Source organism: Battus philenor, unplaced genomic scaffold (genome assembly GCF_028537555.1).
Source record: "Battus philenor isolate CCGP_79_NKW_IND1 unplaced genomic scaffold, ilBatPhil1.0.hap1 SCAF_6, whole genome shotgun sequence".
Lineage (NCBI taxonomy): Eukaryota > Metazoa > Arthropoda > Insecta > Lepidoptera > Papilionidae > Battus > Battus philenor.
The window spans coordinates 11,847,258-11,867,975 of NW_027181726.1; the positions used below are offsets into that span (position 1 = coordinate 11,847,258).

Genomic DNA, 20,718 nt, shown 5'->3' on the forward strand with positions numbered 1-20,718 from the left:
AGACGGTAGTGTAAACGTTCTGCGTCCGTTTACCCCAGATTGTTTATAAGTGTAAAAGTAGATAGAACAGTGAATGATTAAAGCAAAGAAAAAACATTTACAGATGTAATAATTGCATTTCTAAACATTACCACGTCCGTATCCTCGTTTGTTAAGCAAAACCAACTGCAGATCGTTTTTACAACGTCATAAAATATTGAAATAAAAACTCGTCCGCGAACCTGCAATAAAATAAAATACTAACCGTTTTAACGGCGCCGACGATATAATGAAATAATCGTAATGGCCGTTGCCGTCGCGTTGAATTGACCAATAAATCTTCCTTGGGTCATATTGTCCGCAGTTCTCTTGACAACACTTTAATATCGAGAAATATCATCCCCGTAATCGAACGGCCGAGCACTAGTCGCGCTCTGTAAATCATTCCCCCGCTCTCGGCCGCTTATTTTTTAGACTTTCCATTTCTAAATAAAGTCCCAGAGCGGCGGGCCAGCGCTTCCTCCTTCCGGGGCGGTTTTTATATGATTTGTCGGCCGACGTCCCTTTCCCTTTATACCGTCAATATTTCAAATACTAATTGTTATAAATCAACAAACTTTTCCACGCCGCCACGTAGTTTCCATTTTGATTTCAATAAGAACGTATATAATTATGATGTCTAATGGCGATTTTTAAATGTGTTTTTTATGATTGCCGCGTAGGCGATGAGCGGTGGGCAGGCGTCAAACTACGAAGGTACACTTAGTGCGTCAATCTACGCATTACTTTGTAAAAGTTCCGCCCATAAAACATTAACAAGCACTCAGGAAAATTCCCGGGTGCTACCCTGTTCGTTAAGTAATGTCAGCCTGTAGTTTTTCCCACCTCCGTGTCCACTAGAGGCCGAAGGGTCGCTGTCAACGCAATTGGCGAGTCGATATCTCCCAAGAGTGTCGCCCTCCGGGGCCGGCAGAGAAGATCATCGAAAAGCCCGCAATTAATGACGAGCCCCGCCTTCGCGACCAATTTTCACTTGTCTCTCTTGTTTTATGTGGTGACAGTCGCAGGAATTCGTTGGCACGGCACTTACATATTACATTTGTCTATTACATAACAGTATTTGTTATAATTATGCAATTAATTTGTTAAATTCAATTTGCGATAATGATACGCACACAACATTAAGTTATATTTCTTTCATATTGATACTATTTACGGTCACATGTTTATAGGCAAAGTACTCCGTGGATCAAATAAATTTTATTCTCTAAACACGTGTCTCAATAAATGAAAGGCTAATTGTGTTGCATTTTTGGAAAATTTCATATAATCGTAATCGTCATCAGGGAATTCAGTCGGAGTTCGCTAAGTGGAAATGCTGTCCGATATTTTCACGAGGCAGAGATGCGAGAGTCGTCGCTCGCTCGGCGCTCGCTATCGATCCCGGCGAGAGGGGGCCGCGGGGGCAGAAATTTGGGAAAACTTTGAAAGTTTCGCGTCTAATTCAGGCGCACGCACACAGCCGCAATTCCAGCTTAACTACCGCACACAGCCTTAACTGTTGCCTCGTGATTTGTGTTCTGTTTTGTGCCCGCACCGAATAACTCGTGTCACATTCAAATTTAACATTTTTTGTGTTATTACCTCAACCGAACTGACCAAACATTCGATCGCACTTTTATGGCTACTGAGTCAACAATGGTTGTACAACTATTTAATAGTTACCGATGACTCGGAGCATCTTACAAAAAATGCCTTCGATTCAAATACCTATAACAGAATGAAAAGAAACCATAATAAGTTTTGTTTCATCCATTAATTACAATTTAACCATCGTGAAGAAAGGATGGGTTTTAAGAGGCCCACATGGACAAAAGATAATGTAAAGGTTCTCGGAAGACGTTAGGTGCAAACTGCTCTAAACGGGACCTATTCGAAATCTACGAGGGAAGCCTGTATGTAGTGGACGTCCTAAGGCTAAAACTATGTTTATATACCTTAAATAAATACAAAGACCTGCTACCTTTAAATATTATAGTACATATCCCTTAAAAAATAATTAAGCTATATATTTGGAAAAAAAAATCAGTCGTGTCAAATAAACGCAAATAATAGACTCACATCAAAGCTGGTGTCATTACCTATTGTGCCGTGAGTGCTTTAGCAAAGAAAACAATTAAGAAGATGAGTAGGGTGACCATACGCCGAGGCTCAATGACAATGGACCGGAGGCGTTCACTTCCTGCGACTAGATCAAAGAGACACTTTTTAAAGACCATTCAATGATTAGTTGTCACTTCATTATACACGTTTTCATAAAGCATTTAATGAACCGAATATTGTTTACACATACTAAAGACAATTGTTACATAAATACAGTTTTTATTAATTTATAACAGTACAGAAGTACTACTTGCAGCCTTGTCACATACCTCTATTTCTTACCATTAATCTTGTGATGTTTTGGAATAAAAGTGTTTTTAATAAAGGCAAAAGAAAGAAGAAAAAAGAAGAATCTACGGGTTTGGATAGTGCAGCGATAGACGTTCAACAAGTGAAATGGTGATGATTATGATGAAACGATTTTATTATGTAGCTAATTACTAACATGAAATTAAATAATGGTATATCATATAGTTACAAAATACATTATAATATACATAATAAATAAATATAATATAAATAGTACATTAATTAAACAATATAAATACATTTCAATATTATGACGAAAATCTATTATATAATGTTGGTACTAGGCCGTTTTCACTCTGAGTTCTTTTAATTTAATTAAATTTTATTCTAAAATCATTTACCTCTTTGTGTTACTCGTATAATGACCACATCGAAAAACAAACGGAAAAAAATTTTCAGCATTATACACGAAGTATTTTCACTCGTTTCTTTGTAATTTATCGGCATTATAATTTCTGAATAGCCTTTGTCGCTGGCCGCTGTTAGTAAACAGGCTGTTTGCGCCGCAAATAAAGGAATTCCAGTCAAAGCGTTGCTTTTGCGAGCAACAAAAAATGGGCCGCAAATAAAAACAAAGCAGTATCATGAAAGCGCAATTAGCGTGATTTAATGGCCATTTAATAAGACATGATTAACGGCCCGTTTAATATTTTTAAAAATTAAGTCATGCTTTATTCAAATAAGAATATAAATATTATCTAATAATTATAAATTTCATGTAAAAACTGGGTTTGTACTTTAGCGCTATAATAGTGCAACAAAATGCATATAAAGTTGTATTACTATTATTTTCGAAATAAATTCGTGCATGTGTGTGTGATAGTGACACTGAAAGCAGGCCACTTTTAGCTGTCCTATTCGAACTCAATAGGGAAACCCTATGCCTAATGCTGAACGTAGTGTACACTCACGGGCGTGACAATTAATGTTACATGGTTTTCCAGACTATAACAATATCAGTACCAGAGTAAAATATTTATAGTTACACAAGCACATATATACTTCGTAATGTTACGACGACGTAAATAAAATAAATATGTGTTGCATTTTTTTTAAATCATTTATTGCAAATCATAACAGTTTTTTAATTGTTCTTCTCTCTTCCGACACACGCCCACCGCAAGGCGCCAACCTCCCCCAAAAATCGCCACGATAACGCTAGTGGTCCAGCTAGTATTGTTCATTGTTAAATTATCTTCCAAAAAATATTACATCAAAAGAACTCTGGAGAGGAGTGGTTAGTCAAGATACGTAATTTTTTTAAAACACCAACTGCTCGAAAGGCTTTTTAAAGTTTTTGGCCTCTCGTGGGCCAATAGATAATATAAAATAGAAAATATGAATGTCACAATGATGTCATAAATTATTTATTTAATATCTTTATATTAAGCAACGATTAATACTATGATAAGTTTTCGATTTAGTACACTGGAAGAGTTTACGAATGTGATATGTTTCACGATAATATTTTATTTCGCACGGTACACTAACACGCCTTAGCACCATTTCAGTTGACGTCAAATATTTAACAGCTAGTATTATTACTCTGTGGCTTGTATGGGTAAGGAAAGTATCTTTTATACCATTTTCTTCTTAATTTTTGGACGTTTTTTTGTCAACGCAAACGGTGGTTATGTAACTAACTAAAAAAACATTTGCAACTAATTTTGTATTTATAATTAAGAAGAAAGAAGAATTAAATAACAAGTAAATACGGGTTAACTAAAGGCTTTGTAAGAGTAGTATGAAAGATGATAAAAAGACTTTCATGCTAGGAGGGAATAATACACAAAGCATATTAATCCTCAGTATTAATAATAGACACATATTGATTAGCTATAGGTGTAAAAGCATTCAATCCTTTTGCTGACCAAACGGGTTGTTACTTCGCTCCATTACAACTTTAACATATATATACAATAAACCTGTACACTCATTTAACATTTGAAATGTAGGCTAAAGATTTAAAAACTAAAATTGTTGGAGAATACAGTAGTAGTAGTAAGATTGCAATTATAAAACTGAACGATAATGCATCATTCGTCTTAATTTTAGTTAGAACTTCAGGCCCGCGCGAATCTCGGTCGCAATTAACATTCGCACTCCATTAGTGTAATTAAAGAGTTCTCTATTCGCATGTACGTGCTTTTCCTTAATAAACATGCAAGAGGATTGAAACATTAAGATGATTTATTGTCACTATACTTATTAAAACGAACGAAAAATATATCCTAGACAACATCTCATTGTAGTTTCATCTATTGTTTTATACATTTATTAATTTTACTGAATATAAAAACTTCTCACAGGTTTCAAGAAGAAAATTTGTATCTATGTTTTATATTTACTACTAAAATATCGTAAAATATTGATATTTTGTAATTGGTTATACGTAAAATATTTGACCTCTGTCTCACCTGATGTTAAGCGATGACGAGGCTTACGATTATGACATGCTTATCTAGGCGATACCTATTCAATTTTGATTTGCGACTACCAAGTTGTAGCTAACTGGAAACAACGCCTGCACATCTTTCCATACCTTAGCTCTTCGGACAATAAAAATAGTAGCAAAATGCTTAGTGCGAGTTGAAGTGATTTCAAATGTATATGTCGTGGATCCATGCATCTTGTTGTCCGATGGAAAAAAAAGAGAAGGGGGAATTAATTCATGTAACTTCGACACAAGGTCCCCAAATTGCAGACAAGACAGACCAAAGCTACTCTCTGATATTTCCCGGAACCATCTTAAAGATGGCTATATGTCCAGACTCGCATTACAAACATACTCAGGACCAGTCATAATGTAAAACACTGTCGAACCCTTTCTAGAATATGAAATTTTTTTGTGTACCATAAACCATTACAATGAACGTAGAAAAGTTTAAACATAATCTTTATTCATTATTAAGTAGCTATACCAGCAAATAAAGTGATCATTCTTTTTTACTTTTGGTTAATAGTTTTTGTCAGTACAAAATATTACAATGCAACTAGTTTAACTAAAAGGAATTAACTTCCATTAAAATTCTTTACTCCACATTGAAGGTTTTAAAATTCTTCCTCGCGCTGTAACAGCGTTGCAGTTATTATGTTTGACGGTTTTACAAATTAAAGGAAATTAAGAAAATCGTAAGCAAAGAAGTAAAGGGGTGAAGACAGGACCAATATTGCCTGCGTTTAATTAAATTAGAATCGTTTCAGTTTGAACCAATTGACTATAATTGAAAGCATTTTTACATGATATATTTCAAATTATAATTAATAGTTTTTTTACATATTTAATCTAAATAGAAACATAACTCAAATATGAAATATATATTTTAATACCTTTAAATAATTTTATAGTTTCTTATGAAACCTGTCTTTTCCTCAGTCGTATCTTCACTTCTGAAGGTCATGTTCGTTTTGACTGAATTGACGACTAGATTTTTCGCATACCTTTACTCAGATAAGTATTGTTGGAATGTCCTGTTGTTTATTTGACTTGATTAAACCGGCGAATGATCTTCAACGGGGTCTTTGGCCGTTTACTTTTTTCTGCAACCAGTAATTTGACGAAGTGGTTATGAAGATCCTGGTCCTATATTTGTGCTGATCAAAGATGGACTTATTGATGCGTTGTGCATATACTATTTAACATATATACACGTAGCGTTTAAAAAAATCTTTACGCGGAAATAAATCAATAAATTCTCCGCCTCAATTTTTCAAATGACTACTTTTATTAATTTCTATGCTTCTATATTTTAGTTCACTTTGTCATTTTTTTAAATGCTGTGACTGTTTACTTTTCTTACGCGTATCATTTATTAGTAGTAACGTCATTTTAAGTTGTAAAATATTATTTTGATATTTATATTTATTTTTTTCTGACGCAAAAATTTAAAAATAAATGAAAAAATCTTTAACGGATAAAAGTATAATAAAGAATGACGCATTGGCACCGAAGAAAATTTAATTCTGTAAATCGATTTAAGCAATATATTTGGCCAATATATCTATGTGGTTTAAAAGAGTGGTGGCAACAAATAAAGCAGTTAGCTGTAAATCGGCAGTCGGGTCACGGCGACGCACGGGATCAAGTGCACTCCGAAGATCGGGTGCACACGAGAGTAAAGATCTTAAAATATATCCTGAGAACTGAGAACCAAACATATGATAAATATTACTAAAATACTTTAGAATATTTTATTCCACAATTTATATTTATTATTTGCAATTTAAAAAAATTATGAAATTATTCAAAAACACTAGTTGCAAATTTTTTTCTTAATTATTTTTCAAACTATCTTATAAAATTTTGTTAAAAATATTAGTAATAAATTAGAAGATAAAGATTTTTCTGCACTTTAATTTCTTTACAATTTTTTTTATCTGAAAAATATTTTTTTTTAAAAATGAATACTGATAAATTGTCGTTAATTTTTTTATTTTGAATTTAGACTGTTAACGTAAAATGTATGATACTTTATTTTAACAAAAGTCGAGCGGATTCCCGCTTCGATTCCTCAATCTCGTGTGAGCACGCGATCCACGTAAAAGAAAGTCGAGACAGAGTAATAAGAAAAGGTAAGAGTGCCCCATTGAATGATAACTCGGGGCCTTTGTCTCGTGCGTCCGTCTTGACGAATCGAATTAAAAGGCTTATTGTGTCTACGTGACAGCCTCAGCTTTCGGCCCCTCGGGCTCGAGACGTTTTTGTTTCAAACAAACTAAAATATTACAGACCATTCACTAGATCCCGCCCCAGCTGGGGTGCTTCGCTACTTGAATTTGTACTCAATTTTTAACAGGGACCGTTAATTAAGAGAGAGTTGCTCTTTATTGGCGAGAGAAGTCTTAATGCGTTAATTGTCGAAATGCAATCTCGGAAGGAGGCTTTTTATCATTTCGGTGTTTCATATTTTAATTTTAACTGAATTTTCCATTTGTGTTTTTCGAGCTTTGATTAATGAATTTTAATAAGTGTCGTTTTTAATCAAGTTTGTTGTCGGGTAGCGACAAATTTGATTTTCGGAATTTTTGTTTTTTAATTTTAAATTTGTTTGTTACAGGCGTCGCTGAGACACCGTATACCTTCTCCGACAGATCAAGGTTAGAACTTATAATTTTACTTTCTTTACATATTATTCTAAATGAATTTCGAAAAAAAAGTGTCACATTACTTCTAATTTCGCGATTTAATTGAAGAATGGAACAATAATTTCAATTTAAAATTTTTTTTTTATACTTACGTCAATGTTGCTTGTTCTGTGCCAACGTCATTATTAATCCTCAACCTTGACGAAAAAACCTGGCACTTCCCGGGGGAAGCAAAAGTACAACCACAACATGTCTTAATTATTCATTACATCCCACGACGCAGTTTCTTCCAGACGCCGGCCAAAAAGCGCCGTAAAAATATATAGGTCCTTAAACGAACACGCACATTAATGAGGGCCGTGCAATATTTATACACAAGCTACCCTAATTGCTAGGGTGGAGAGTGGAAAAAATGGGCAATTTCACGTAATGTAATATGTATATTTAAGGTGAAATTCCCAAACCTAACGGTGGAATTCTGTCGCGGCGATACTCATTTCATGAAACCACTTCAAACGTCTTTCCGAGCCACGCTGCGGCTGCAGTTCAAAAGTATCTCTACTTTGTTTGTGGTTAGATAAAATCCAAAGCGGAAACGATTTTCCATTTAAACTATATTTCAGGTAGTAAAGGAAATACAGTAAGCACCTACTCCTGTATTCCCGTTTAATAATGAAAAAAATTATATTTTTTTACACCTCTCACCAAAATAAAACATAATTGACAACAAATATTCGATAAATCAAAATAAATAACATTATAAAATTGACAAAGTGGAGCAACTCGACAACTAAAAAGGTACGTGAGTAGCTGGGATTTTTTTTTTCAATATGTTTAGGTGCTCAGCTCTCTCCCCTCGGCGGCCACAATTTCCTCTTGACGGAAACCCTCAATCTAATGATACGCCTGTGTTAAAAAACACAAGGAAATTTAATAACGCCGCGGGCCCACAGACTACGAAAGAAAACAAAGAAAATTTAATTTCGACGATTCCCACATGCTCAATATCGCTGAGAAGTTACGCCCTTATAGCTCGCTGTGCAAATTAAAAAAATCCCCACCTAAATAAAGATTTCTTTCGTCGACATCAATTTTTATTGAACCACTTTGCATACATTAGTACTGTATTTCTGGAAGAATCCGAAGTTACAACATTAATATACTTTACCTTGGAGAGTTGACAGGATGAGCCGTAAAAAAGGAGAGGTGGAATAAATGTGCATATCACGTTACGGGGACGTTTACCCTTCTGTAATTATTCGGTACGCAACCTTAACACATTTCAAAGGTAAGCAAATTAGTTCCGTACTTAATGATCCGACAAAGGGCGTAAATCTTTTTAAAATGCGCTCCCGAAGTGTTTCCTCTTCCTGTAGGGTGGGCAAACAGTACGTAAAAAATATTTGCCTAAGCTCACCCCGCATATATGCAAATTTGTCGGCCCGTACGTGGGAAGGCGGTGAAAATTGTATCAAATTGTTCCAACGACACGTAGGCTTTACCGGCAATTTGTCAAGCGCGTATAATTATTTCAGGCGCCCGTCTTACCGCGAATTGTCCCGTGTAGAGTTGAAAATGATGAAATAAAATATTATTTTTTATCAGGACGTTGTTTATCACACTTTATACAGCAAATTAAAAATATTGTTAAAATCGATTATTAATATTAAAATAAAATTATTTATATCAGAAAAAATATAACAATTTTAAAGATCATTTCATTCGAGTAACCTTATAATTTTCATAATCAGGACATCCATTGCTGAGCATATGCCTTCCCATAAATTACCAATGACGTCGTATACCTCACTTGCCTGCTTGTTGTCTCAAAACAGTTACATAATAAATTTGTTTACTTAAAAACTTGTTACTTAAAAAGAATATTTAAATACATTTAAACGAAACAATTAAAAGCTTGTTATTTTATTTTTAAATCTGCATAAGTAAAACTATATTTATGTTTTAACTATAAAATGCAATCTTAAGCCCATGGTATATATATAAATGATACTGCGCAAATCGTAATTTATTTAATTACTAGATTTTTTTTCAAGTAAAATACAACGTGTAAATTATACACGTTGTATTTTATTGCATTGTGGTTACAAAACAAATGTAGAACAAGATTGAAGGCAATCGGTTTCCCGCGATTTTCAATAAAAACAAACTGCCCAAATCATGGAACGAATGGGCTGAAATTAAGCCGGGCAACCATAGCGCCCGACGAGGCAGTGCCCCGGCCCGCGCGCTGAAAAATGTTATACGCCACCTGTAGCTCCACGGCGTAATCGTATGCGTTTATCTCCACGGGGAATGTATGCACTGGGCTCGTGTCCTCTCACCGTTAAACCTGTTACAAAGATCTAGAGAACATACCATTACCATGAAATACTTCAAAGATGAGATAATCACGAATGAATATTATACTTATTCATGTGTATTAATTTTTAAAAAGATAAATGTTGCTCAGATAAATAATAAAATACATAAATAAGTATTAGTATTTCACATCAAGCGCATCGGAGGACGACCGCCATTTTTTGGGAAAGATGACTTTTGTTGAAGCAAATGAAAAATTCTTGATGCTTTTAGAGGAGCTTATGCCCAGCGTGATGATTTCTTTTCGGGCCTTATTATCAAGTTCACAGTCATCTAGCCGCCATGAAGAGGGCTATACTTGGAATCTCTCTACGAGGTCAATTCAGATAAGAGGTGATCCGTAGATACAAAGTAACATAGCTCAGTGGATTGGCAAGATGAAGTCGCAGTAGGCTGGACACATAGCAAAACAGATGACCACTGATGCCTCAAGTTGAAGTAAGTTTAGTGTAAGACATACCTACAGACGACTTTGTTAAGGTCTTCGGAAGACACTGAATGCTAGTCACTGCCGTAATAATGTTGGGTAAAAATCACATTGTAACTCGTAGCCGCAATAAGTATTATTGGTATTATACTTTAAAATTACCACAAAACAATAAAGGTATTCTTAAAATGAATCATATTCAAATCGCCTTAAAAACTAAATGAGGGATTAATGAACAAACCGGAATGTTATGTCTCATCTAGAAGCTATAGCAGGAGCATTTATTTCACACGTATGAGCGTCCACGTACTTCCGTTCAATTCCACACCGATTGCCTGAATTTATGCGGCGTCCGACGCTCAGGCGATTATCATTGACGCAATGACTGCCCACCGCACACTCGGTTTTCCCCACGGCGCCTGAACCAGGCCGGTTCGCACCCAATCAATTAACACACCCGTCCCATTTCCACTCGATTTATCCAATGTATTTACTACACAAAATACTTTAAAAATACCACAGAATTAATAAATGTTTCCCAACAAAATAGTAGAGAAGCCTCTCGTGTGCGAGTGAACAGATTTTCCCACGGTTATGAGGTCTTAATAGTGCACTACGGTCCTTTATGAAGTCGAGCGGACACAATAACGATAAAGGTGAGCAGAAAATCCGGACAATAAAGTCGACAAAAAAGCTGAGCGAGGGCTAGTACGGGCAAATAGTTCGTGAAATTTCGAAGGGTCCTGTAGTGGGGCAGGACGAGGCGCACAGAGCCCGGCGCGGGTCGAACACTTTACGACGGTCCGCTCAGTAAACCTGCCCATTATGTCGGGTTAAAGGATCGTCTTATTCCACATATAAAGATGCCGAACGCTAAGATTTGTTGCCGGTTTATGGATGTAGAAGGGTTGTTGGATGCAGCCGAGGGTATTATGATTACGTCGAGAGGCGAGGACGTATCATTTACAGAAGTCAACATCGCGAAAATGATGGAGGGCTTTCGACGATGCAATGCGGGAAATATAAGACTGTTCAAGTGAATATTTCGAGTGCATAAACCTTGTGCTCATTTTTAACATTAAAATACAGAGTTATAAAAGTTTTATATATTCTTTGTGGTTATAGTATTATATTTTCTACGCTTTAAAAGCGTACTAACAAAAAAAACTTTGAACATGCAAGTAAATTTTAAATTGAAATTATTAATAATTTTATTTTATTTCGCTACTTTAAATAGTCCGTCTCTTTATTGGTATTTAGAAATAGAAAATCGTTGCCAACTAAACAGGTTTATTTGTATCATGTTATATGAATGAAAACAACATGAAAATATAAATTATATAAATGACTATAAAATTTAAATAATAAGAAAAAAATTATTTAGAAGGACGAAATTAATTGCGGAATTCTATTGCATAGATATGGCGAGCGCCATGCTCGGTTTGTAGTGAGCCATTGACGGCTAATTGGACAGGGCGACGGACAGTATAAATAGAGGCGAGTGCAAAGGCGCTGCAGGTGTTTACTGACGACCCTCACGTAAACAGCTGTTTGCCAGGTATTTGCGAGACATAGCTTGTTCGAAGCTCCTTCGAATTCACTAACTTTACATCTTATTCGGGATTTTCACTGCATTTTATTTTAATTAAAATAAATTTGTTCATTTAATGTTTATAATATAGGTAATTAAATGCAGTGTTACTTAACAAAAGCGATTATATTATGTGAATCGGTTATTAACAACATTATTACGTTAATCATAGTACATCCAATGCTGGACATGGACCTTCATAGAATTCCAGTTAAAAGCAGCCTGCATACGGCTTACGACTGCCTTAATATAGTCTTATTCACACTTTGTATAATTATGTCATAAACGAAATATGCTTAACATATTGTAATTTATATATTAACATATCTACAGATATTTATTTATTGATTGTATTTTTATATTTACCAATTTCAAGTGATCACTTAAAATTGACTATTTTTATTTGACAATTTTTATTGAAATTGGAATGAAATAGAGCACCCCTTAGGTAATATTCTTCAACCCAAGCAACATTGCCGTATTTTATATTAATGTTCTGTCCTAATCAATTTTCAACAATTAAGTTACTTTAATTAACATGTGTAATAAATTAAAATATTATCCCATAAAATAAAAAATATGAGTATATTTTATAGACTTTTGTAACATTTAAAGTGATATCACAATACATTTAAAGGAAAATTTGAGTAGTTAACTAATCTATATAACGGAATACTACTACAACTAAAGAAAAATAAAATTTCTAATCACTATACACGAAGCTAAAACAATTTTGAGTAATAACTATATGTTTGTATAGGAATGCATCATTGTTAACATATCAAGCCAATAGATGCCGTTGAAAGGTATAGGCCTCCGCAAAGATTACCTCAATGACCGGTGTTGCGCTGATTGCATCAAGTTGCCAACTCATGTAATAATGATAAGAATTATAACTTAAAAATACAATTATTAAAAAATTTTGTACCATTCCCGTCAATAAAAACAAAGAAAAATATACGTGTTTTTTAATATATGTAAAATAGACCATTCCTCAGACATCTTTCACACAACCAAATAAGAAATTTCTAATGTTCAAAATAATTGGAGCTAATATTTCAAATGTCCACTTTTAACTCAAAGGATAGTTGGGAAACGAAGTGTGGTCGAGACATGCCGCCGAGGCGCGTCTCGGTCAATCCTTTTGACGCCGATCCACCCCGTGCGAACCGAGCCTTTGAGCTCGCACCTAACGCCGACCGCAAACGTTTGCGCCAACGAATACATGCAGGATGGATTTCTAAGATCTGAATTATGCTGGCTGTTTACACTGGCTTTAATTCACACAGGCTCTTTTCCGGTACATCAAACCATATAAACTACTAATTTATTTTTAATTTCTTTACATCGAGAGTCGATTTTATTTGAAAAATTATTCAATATTCCAACCGTAAGACATACACAGGACTTAGGCCTGTGTCAGAGATTTCCCGATACCCCGAGAGTAGACGTACGCTGTGCTTGATAGTCTGTGGTATCCACTCGCAGTACCTTAAAGCCTTAACGACCATTTGTACTGCGCTTTGTATTGCCAGCCACCTGACACTCCTATCTGCTGGACTATATCGCTTGATGTATAAGGAGGATAGAGGAATTTAACTGATTATTGTTTTTTAAAAATTAGCTAATTTGGTGTTATTTTCATGACGAAGTTGTACCTGTAAATGATGTTCAATTTAAATTGCAAATCTACTGGGTTTTGTCGCTTACTGTCATTCGTATACGAATCTCCTCATTCATGTTTCCATCTGGTAGAAAAATCCCGGGCATAGCCCTCTCCATGGCTATTAAGATTGTGACTACCCAAAGAGTTCTAGAGTGAAAGACCACGTCGTAAGTTATCGCTGGTATGAATCAAAAACGTAAAGAACGTAAAAAAATGATTAGGGAAATATGAAACATGAATATAGAAATCAGTTAAAAATGTTTAAGCAAACGACGCGGAGTGTGGGAAGTTGGCTTTGGAGCTCGGTTTTTCGCAAAATATGCAATGCGCCGCCGAGCGTACGCCGGACGGAACCGCCTCCCTCGCTGCATATTACATGAGGCCAACTTTTACAGATTTCTTTAATATTTTAGCGTGGGAAATTCCACCACTGCATACCTAATATTATACTTCATCTTATATTATGTATACCTAATTATACAAGTATTTATCTTATCAAAAATATTTAAACACGTCGACTGAATTATGCTATTTTAGTTAACTTAATATATTACCAAACAAGACAACAATTAAAATAATCGTAGATGTTATAAAATAGTTTTATACTTTACAATTAACACAAAGTGTACTGTGATACATAGCCGTTAAAAATAATTTATGCTCGCTGTCTTCTCATTTGTGCAATCTGGTCATGGTCATATCCTGCTCGGTTCTTATGCCCCTGCTCGCCAAGTCGTCATATAGCTCGATGTTTCTCGAATGAGAGGATTCATTTTCTGACTTATTAGTTTTGATGATGTCTATTCATCTTGTTGGAGAGCATTCACAAGATATCTTGCCTTCCACTTTGCCTTGCATTACCAAACGTTCTATTAAGTACTCATAACGGGTGATATGTCCTAAGAGTGAGTGAAAGTGCTCTTTTATGTTGAATACTTTGAGGATAAAAACATTATTGGTTCGGCGCGCTGGCCCGCGGTTCGACTAGTAGCCGAGTGTAGATACGAAGCAATCCTTCCTTACATACCTGGCGACACCCACATCGTTTCTTAAGCAAAACGGTCTCTAAACGGTTTGTATTTTCGCAACCACGCGAGGTCATTGCATATTCATAATCATAATTTCAGCCGAAGGATGTCCACTACTGTGCATGGGCTTTTTAAAACAGGTTCAAAGCGGCCTACATCCAGCGCCGTCCGACTTTTCCTTAACAAGTTCATATGCCCATCTTCCACGATCCGTATTCGTATTTTTAGGATGTGCTGGTAGGAGTAATTTTTATAATTAATAAGTGTTTTACTTTTACTTTCTTTTTAATCAATTCTAGTACATTTCTATATGTATATTCTAGTATTTTTCAAAAAGCTATAAAACAGCAAATTAATTTGTGTATAATTAATTAAATACTATGCGAATTTATTTTACAATTACTCTATATTTCTTTCAAAGGTAAGTAATGCACTTAAATATTAAATTTCATGTACAATTATTTAAACAAAAGTGTCTAATGATGATATTTAGACACATTTCTTTCACTCAATAGATAAATTGTATCCTCTTTCATCATTACTTTGTGGTTAAATCCATAAATATTTCCAATATTTTTTTATTTTTTTAAGGCGATGTTAAAAGATAGTTACTTTTTAAAATCGACCACTTTATTATGTTAACAATCATTAACGAAATAGTAAGCTCAAAGAGCGGTGTTAGCAGTGTTTATTAAAAATAAAGCATGCATGAAAATAATCTGCGAACTATTCAAAGTTTACCTTGGCGAAATCTAGAGCGCCGGGGGCCGCCCGACCATACATCATAGCCGCGTGCCCTCCAGCGCACGTCGCTTTGTAGGTGCCTGAGAGCGAACACAACGCCATTGTACTATAAACGCCGAGCTCCCGCATGCAATGACGAGATTGCACTTGAGACTTAATTTCATTTCCTAATACACGCTAGTCGTATTTGCTCACCATCCATCCGTGTTTGCGCGCCACCGCATTCATTTTATGCCTCAGACGTTCGCCATATTTTCCTTTTGTCTAGACGAAATCTTAGCGAATATTTAAGTAGACTCGACCCCGCATAGTGATTATATTTTCTTAACAACGCACGGTTTCTGTAAGCAACGAATGTAAGTTCGCCGAGGGGGCGATATCTTCAAATTGCTCATGTAAGACAAAATTAACCCTCACCCACATTAACACAGATAAGTCGGCGAGCTCATTTGCGAGCCTTCCGGCTGGCGTTCGTTACATCTTGATATTCTTTACCCCTTCACCGATACCCGGTACCACACGAGCAATAAATGGCGCGGAAGGAGCCCGCTATCGCGCCGTCCCGATATCTTCCATCCGAATTAATTTCGGAACGTTCCTCAGAAACGAACCAAGTTCGCGGACTTGTTATTTGTACGCGCAGCGGGGCGAGAGCGCGCGAGCTCTAATCGCGAAGAGTTCGGAGATAAAATGGCGACCCGTAATTACCATAACGCGCCTTCCGAAGATATGTGGAGAATCTTAATGGTACGGTGGCTCCGTAAATAATGGGCTCTTATGGGAAAGTTGCTAAGAGCACTGTTTCGAATGTAATTACGACCGCCTCCCGCCACACGTGCCTTTGGAATAACGTGTTAAATATCGAATGCGGTAATGATGGCATTCGCTCCAGTATCCAACGTTTATAATTAAATATAGAAATACTTACAAATTAAATTATACATTAACATATCTAATCTTAATTAGTAACATCGTTAATTTTTTTTTTTCAGAAAAATGTTTATTTTATTAAAACAATAGCATTAAAAGAAGCTAGAGACTCTCTTAGAGAAAAGTTTCGTAAAGAAAACATTATGAGTATACATAGTTGATTTATGTATGTGAACCTATCTGAATATAAATAAATAATAACAAGATTCATTAAATTTGTAACTCTTTTGTAGACAACTACGTACGGCAATACATTCCCGTGTGATATCTCCATATTTTCATGTAATGAATTTAAGAAATTTATTAAAACAAATCTCCTTAAACGTCACATTAAACATTGTGTATTGTTTATTAACGTGATTATATACTTGAGGATGAAATACTATACTACATTACTACGTATGTTGTTAAAATTACTTCAATAAAGGCCTTCTTAGTTTGTTACGGGCTCTTCTTAGATCATCATTTCAGCCGAGGGACGTCCAACGATGGGTATAAGTCTCCTTCAAGAGTTCCCAATAGGCCCGGTTGTTTCTGCGCTTTCAGGTGTATTTAACAATCATCTGTCCACTCTGTGGGTAAATGACTTCTGTGGCTCTGGCCGGTCCCTGGTCTCCACTCCAGATTCTTCGCGCCACAAAGACCACCTTTCTGCGAGTTATATGGCCTGCACACTGCCACTTCAACTTGCCAATCCATTGGGCTATGTCAGTTACTGTATGACATTGGAACTCAAGTGGTAACTATTAACAATCCACATTGGATAATCATCATGATCGCATGCCAGCCACACGCCCACGACCATAGCAAAGCAAATGCCTTCTCAAAAGGTCGCCACGACGACCGATCATGTGCTGCCCATATCCAGCCACTTAGATAATGAATGAAGCCATTTATTTTCAATTGTTTATAAAATTACATTTTGAGTATTTTTAGAAATGTTTAATATTTCCTTAATGTTAGTTGTTGGTATTTGTTAGTAATTTATTTTTCTTTGATTTGGATCTCTTCCTTCATTCATCCCTGACTTTTGCCTTGTTCACCCAGTTATTTGTTTGCGATTTTCGAGATATCATCATTCTTTCATGATCAACTTTTCTTTTTTCCAAATAGACCTTCACATTTTCTTAACAGCAGTGTCCACCTTATATATTTACAGCGCCCTACATGCCCAACTCATCGCTACTTTAATCCGAGAGGCTGGGTGAGAGTTATAGACATTGGTTATGCATCTGATCTTTTGGGCTGTTCCTCATCTTAAATAATAATGTGAACAAATTAATAATGTAATGCTATCCTAGATGGCAACAAAGCTCGGGTAGCAAATCGTTCGCTATCAGTGCAGGATGCAGTGTCGCGGGGCGACAGCTGATACGCGTGATATACGAGCCACCGCTTACTACGGCCTCTTGCCTCCTCCGCCGTCGTTTCTTTCATTCTGTTGATAATTAACGTCGCAATAAAAACCCTTTAAAATGAGAACTGTTGATAACAATTCCCTTTATAAAATGTGTTCGCCATTGTAAAGTGCTACAAACAGCCCTTATTTTTTTTTAATATTTTGTTTATTTATTATATATTTTTAAGATCGAACATGAACTATGACCTCGTGTGTTGGAGTTTCATCAGCCAGAATCTGACCAAGTAACTGCAAGCAACGTCAAATTTTATTCCATTTATATTTACAAAATCAATGTTATGTATTTTTTTAAATAACGACAGGTCAAAGCAGCTTCGATCGAAATATGTTATAATAAAACCTTAGCAATTTTTAATTTATGCTAATGCCAGCTGTAAATAAAATTCATCACAACGCCAAACAGCTTAAGATTTACCTCGATATAAATCCCTTAATTTAAATGCACCAGTTACTTGCAAAAATAAAACACTACAACTTTTTACATAAAGCACTTCCAACTAACATTACAACGTTCAACATTTGAAACGAGGTGAACAGTTAAAGTGGTTCATTGTGGTACACAAGGCAATATTTGAAGCAAACATTTGCTTAGTGCATTGTGCCGGTATTCAAATCCGCAAACTGCTCGACTAATATATTTAAAAGCGCTCCTGACGTTGCCCAGGAAACGATACGTACCTGAGCGCAAGTACAATGAATATGTTCCCGACATTACGAGCACTGTAAATTAGGCACCAAAAACGGTCTCATTTTCCACTCGAGCGCTGCGGCTAATATTGTCTCGCTCTTGAAATATGCAGTCTTACCTGCGGGACCGCGCTGCCGGCGAATGCACTGTAATTGTTGAATATACTGCATCGTTTAATCCGAGCTACATCTTCTGGAATGTTCGAGAACGCAGCCAAGATTTGCAGGCAGTCTGCGGCCGGGAGACTTGGCCTGGGGCCTAGTATTCGCTTAATGAGCAACTTAGCTTTAGACGGGATTTCGCAATACCTCGCACTTAATAGTTAAAACCACTTCAATGTATTGTTTATGCTTGATATTTTTTAATTCAACGTATTTAACGTGGTAAGTTGCGAAACTTCTGATACGCAAACAATTGTTAGACGTCTACGTTGAAATTGCAAAAATGTAAAAGAGCTAATGTTTGCACACCTTGAACCCCTTCTCGACCCCACGAGCCGGCGTGACGAGCCGGATAAAAGGCTTTAATACACCCTCATCCCTTATTACGAAACTTGAAAAAGACAACAATATAGATCGAATGTGTCGCGGGCGCGGGCAATCATACGCGCATCAAAGGTGGCGTGCCTCCGGGGTAGCCAAGTGTGGAGACGCCTTTGTAATCGTTTTGTGTTACCACTCTGTATGGAAATACCGAGTCAAAGGGTTACGCGCGTTATGAGATCTGAAACAATACGGATTGTGACAATCCTGTTTCCTTCATACGCGAGGAAATGTCGTTTGAATGTTTAATGAGTAGTCAGATATTGTATCCTATAAACATGAACTACACGGATTTGCGACAGATGATATTAGTTTCTTAACTACATGTACAAATTTGATTTCATTATAATTTTTTTACTTGATTTTTCAGGGAGCCAGAATATTATTAAACTTAGGTAGACAGAGTACCTTGCTAAAGTCATCAAAAAACGTTGGATGCAGATCGGTGCAAACTGGTCCTTTTGGAAATTTATAGAGAGGCCCATGTGCAGTCGAGGACGTTCTGTGGCTGGAATTATGATGATGAGGATATAAATGACATAAGTTCTTAAACTACGTGAAATGTAACCGATGTCTTATTTATACGGATTAAACCCTAATTAATTTTACAATGTTTTTAATTAGCTCATAAAAGTTCACAAACTCTAACTTCTAACATTTTATTTATGCCGCTTTTCAAAATTAAGGCTGCGCATTTTTGTACACCATCTTTATCTGGTTTTATTTAATATTAAAAGTATATTACTGCAATATGAATGTTAAAAACTTAAAATTATTATCATCTCTAAATTAAATATAAAAATTATTAATTACATATAAACAGTCCGTCTCCATAGCAAGCTCGCTCCTAACACATCAAGCAGTCATTACCGCCCTCCTGAAAAATCTCGGCAGGGCCGCTTTGCAAGTCAAAACTCCTTCACGCGGCTACACGTGACAGCGGCGCCCATCAACCCGTGAGTGCCTTAAGCGCCGAGTGCGAAAGGTACCTCGTAGGTGACACACCTTTATAATACGTCTTTACCAATACGCAGAGACAGGGTGCAGTGATTCATAAAACATCGGTAAATGTTTAAATGTTTTTTTTAGTATTTTTTATTATAATTAATATTATGGTTGTGTGTTATTTTTATTATTCGTTTTTTTATAAACCCTTCATCGTGTACGTGATTGTGGCTTCTGCGTATAATTACTCTCGAGCAGCGGTAGGTTAGCGATAGAGAACCGATACTTGCGGTAGGTCGCGGGTACGAATTCACTCTTTGTGCATTGATTATATAGGATTGTCACTGCTCAACATTTTCCCAGAGAATTGGGCAGCAGCTTTTTCTACGTGCCATAACACCATACTGCAATCGCTAATTCTGCCAAGGTTAGCGATTATTTTAATTCCCCACAAAGATATTTTTGCGGGAGGTCTATGCCTGGCAGTGGGAGTATGGGTCAATGAAACAGTCAATTGCTAAGCCAACCTATAGAAGTCATGGTCATGACTCTTGACTCTGATCTTATATGGTCCCTACACATGCCTAAAAGGTATCACAGGAACCACATATTTTTATGGCTCCGTTCTTGGGGCTTCTGTTTCATCTCTACGCGTGGGATAGGTTCGTTATTTTGCAAATTTATTTCATTTTTAATATTTATTTTGTTTTCCTCCTTCATTCTTGTCATTCTTTACATTCCTTTCAAACATCGCCTTCCATGCTTCACATAGATGTGACTTCAGTTCACTAGGTATCACAGTTTGGCTTCTAAAATATTTAT

The 20,718-nt window shown here is 36.0% G+C and overlaps 1 protein-coding gene across 1 annotated transcript in view; it reads left to right on the forward strand.

Annotated features, from left to right (window-relative positions):
• Positions 1-20,718, forward strand: part of LOC137930365 (myelin transcription factor 1) — a 276,518-nt gene that overhangs the window by 148,011 nt on the left and 107,789 nt on the right. The window contains exon 2 of the mRNA XM_068773605.1: positions 7,509-7,548. Within this exon, the coding sequence (XP_068629706.1) occupies positions 7,509-7,548 (40 nt within the window). The remainder of the gene's footprint in view (positions 1-7,508; positions 7,549-20,718) is intronic.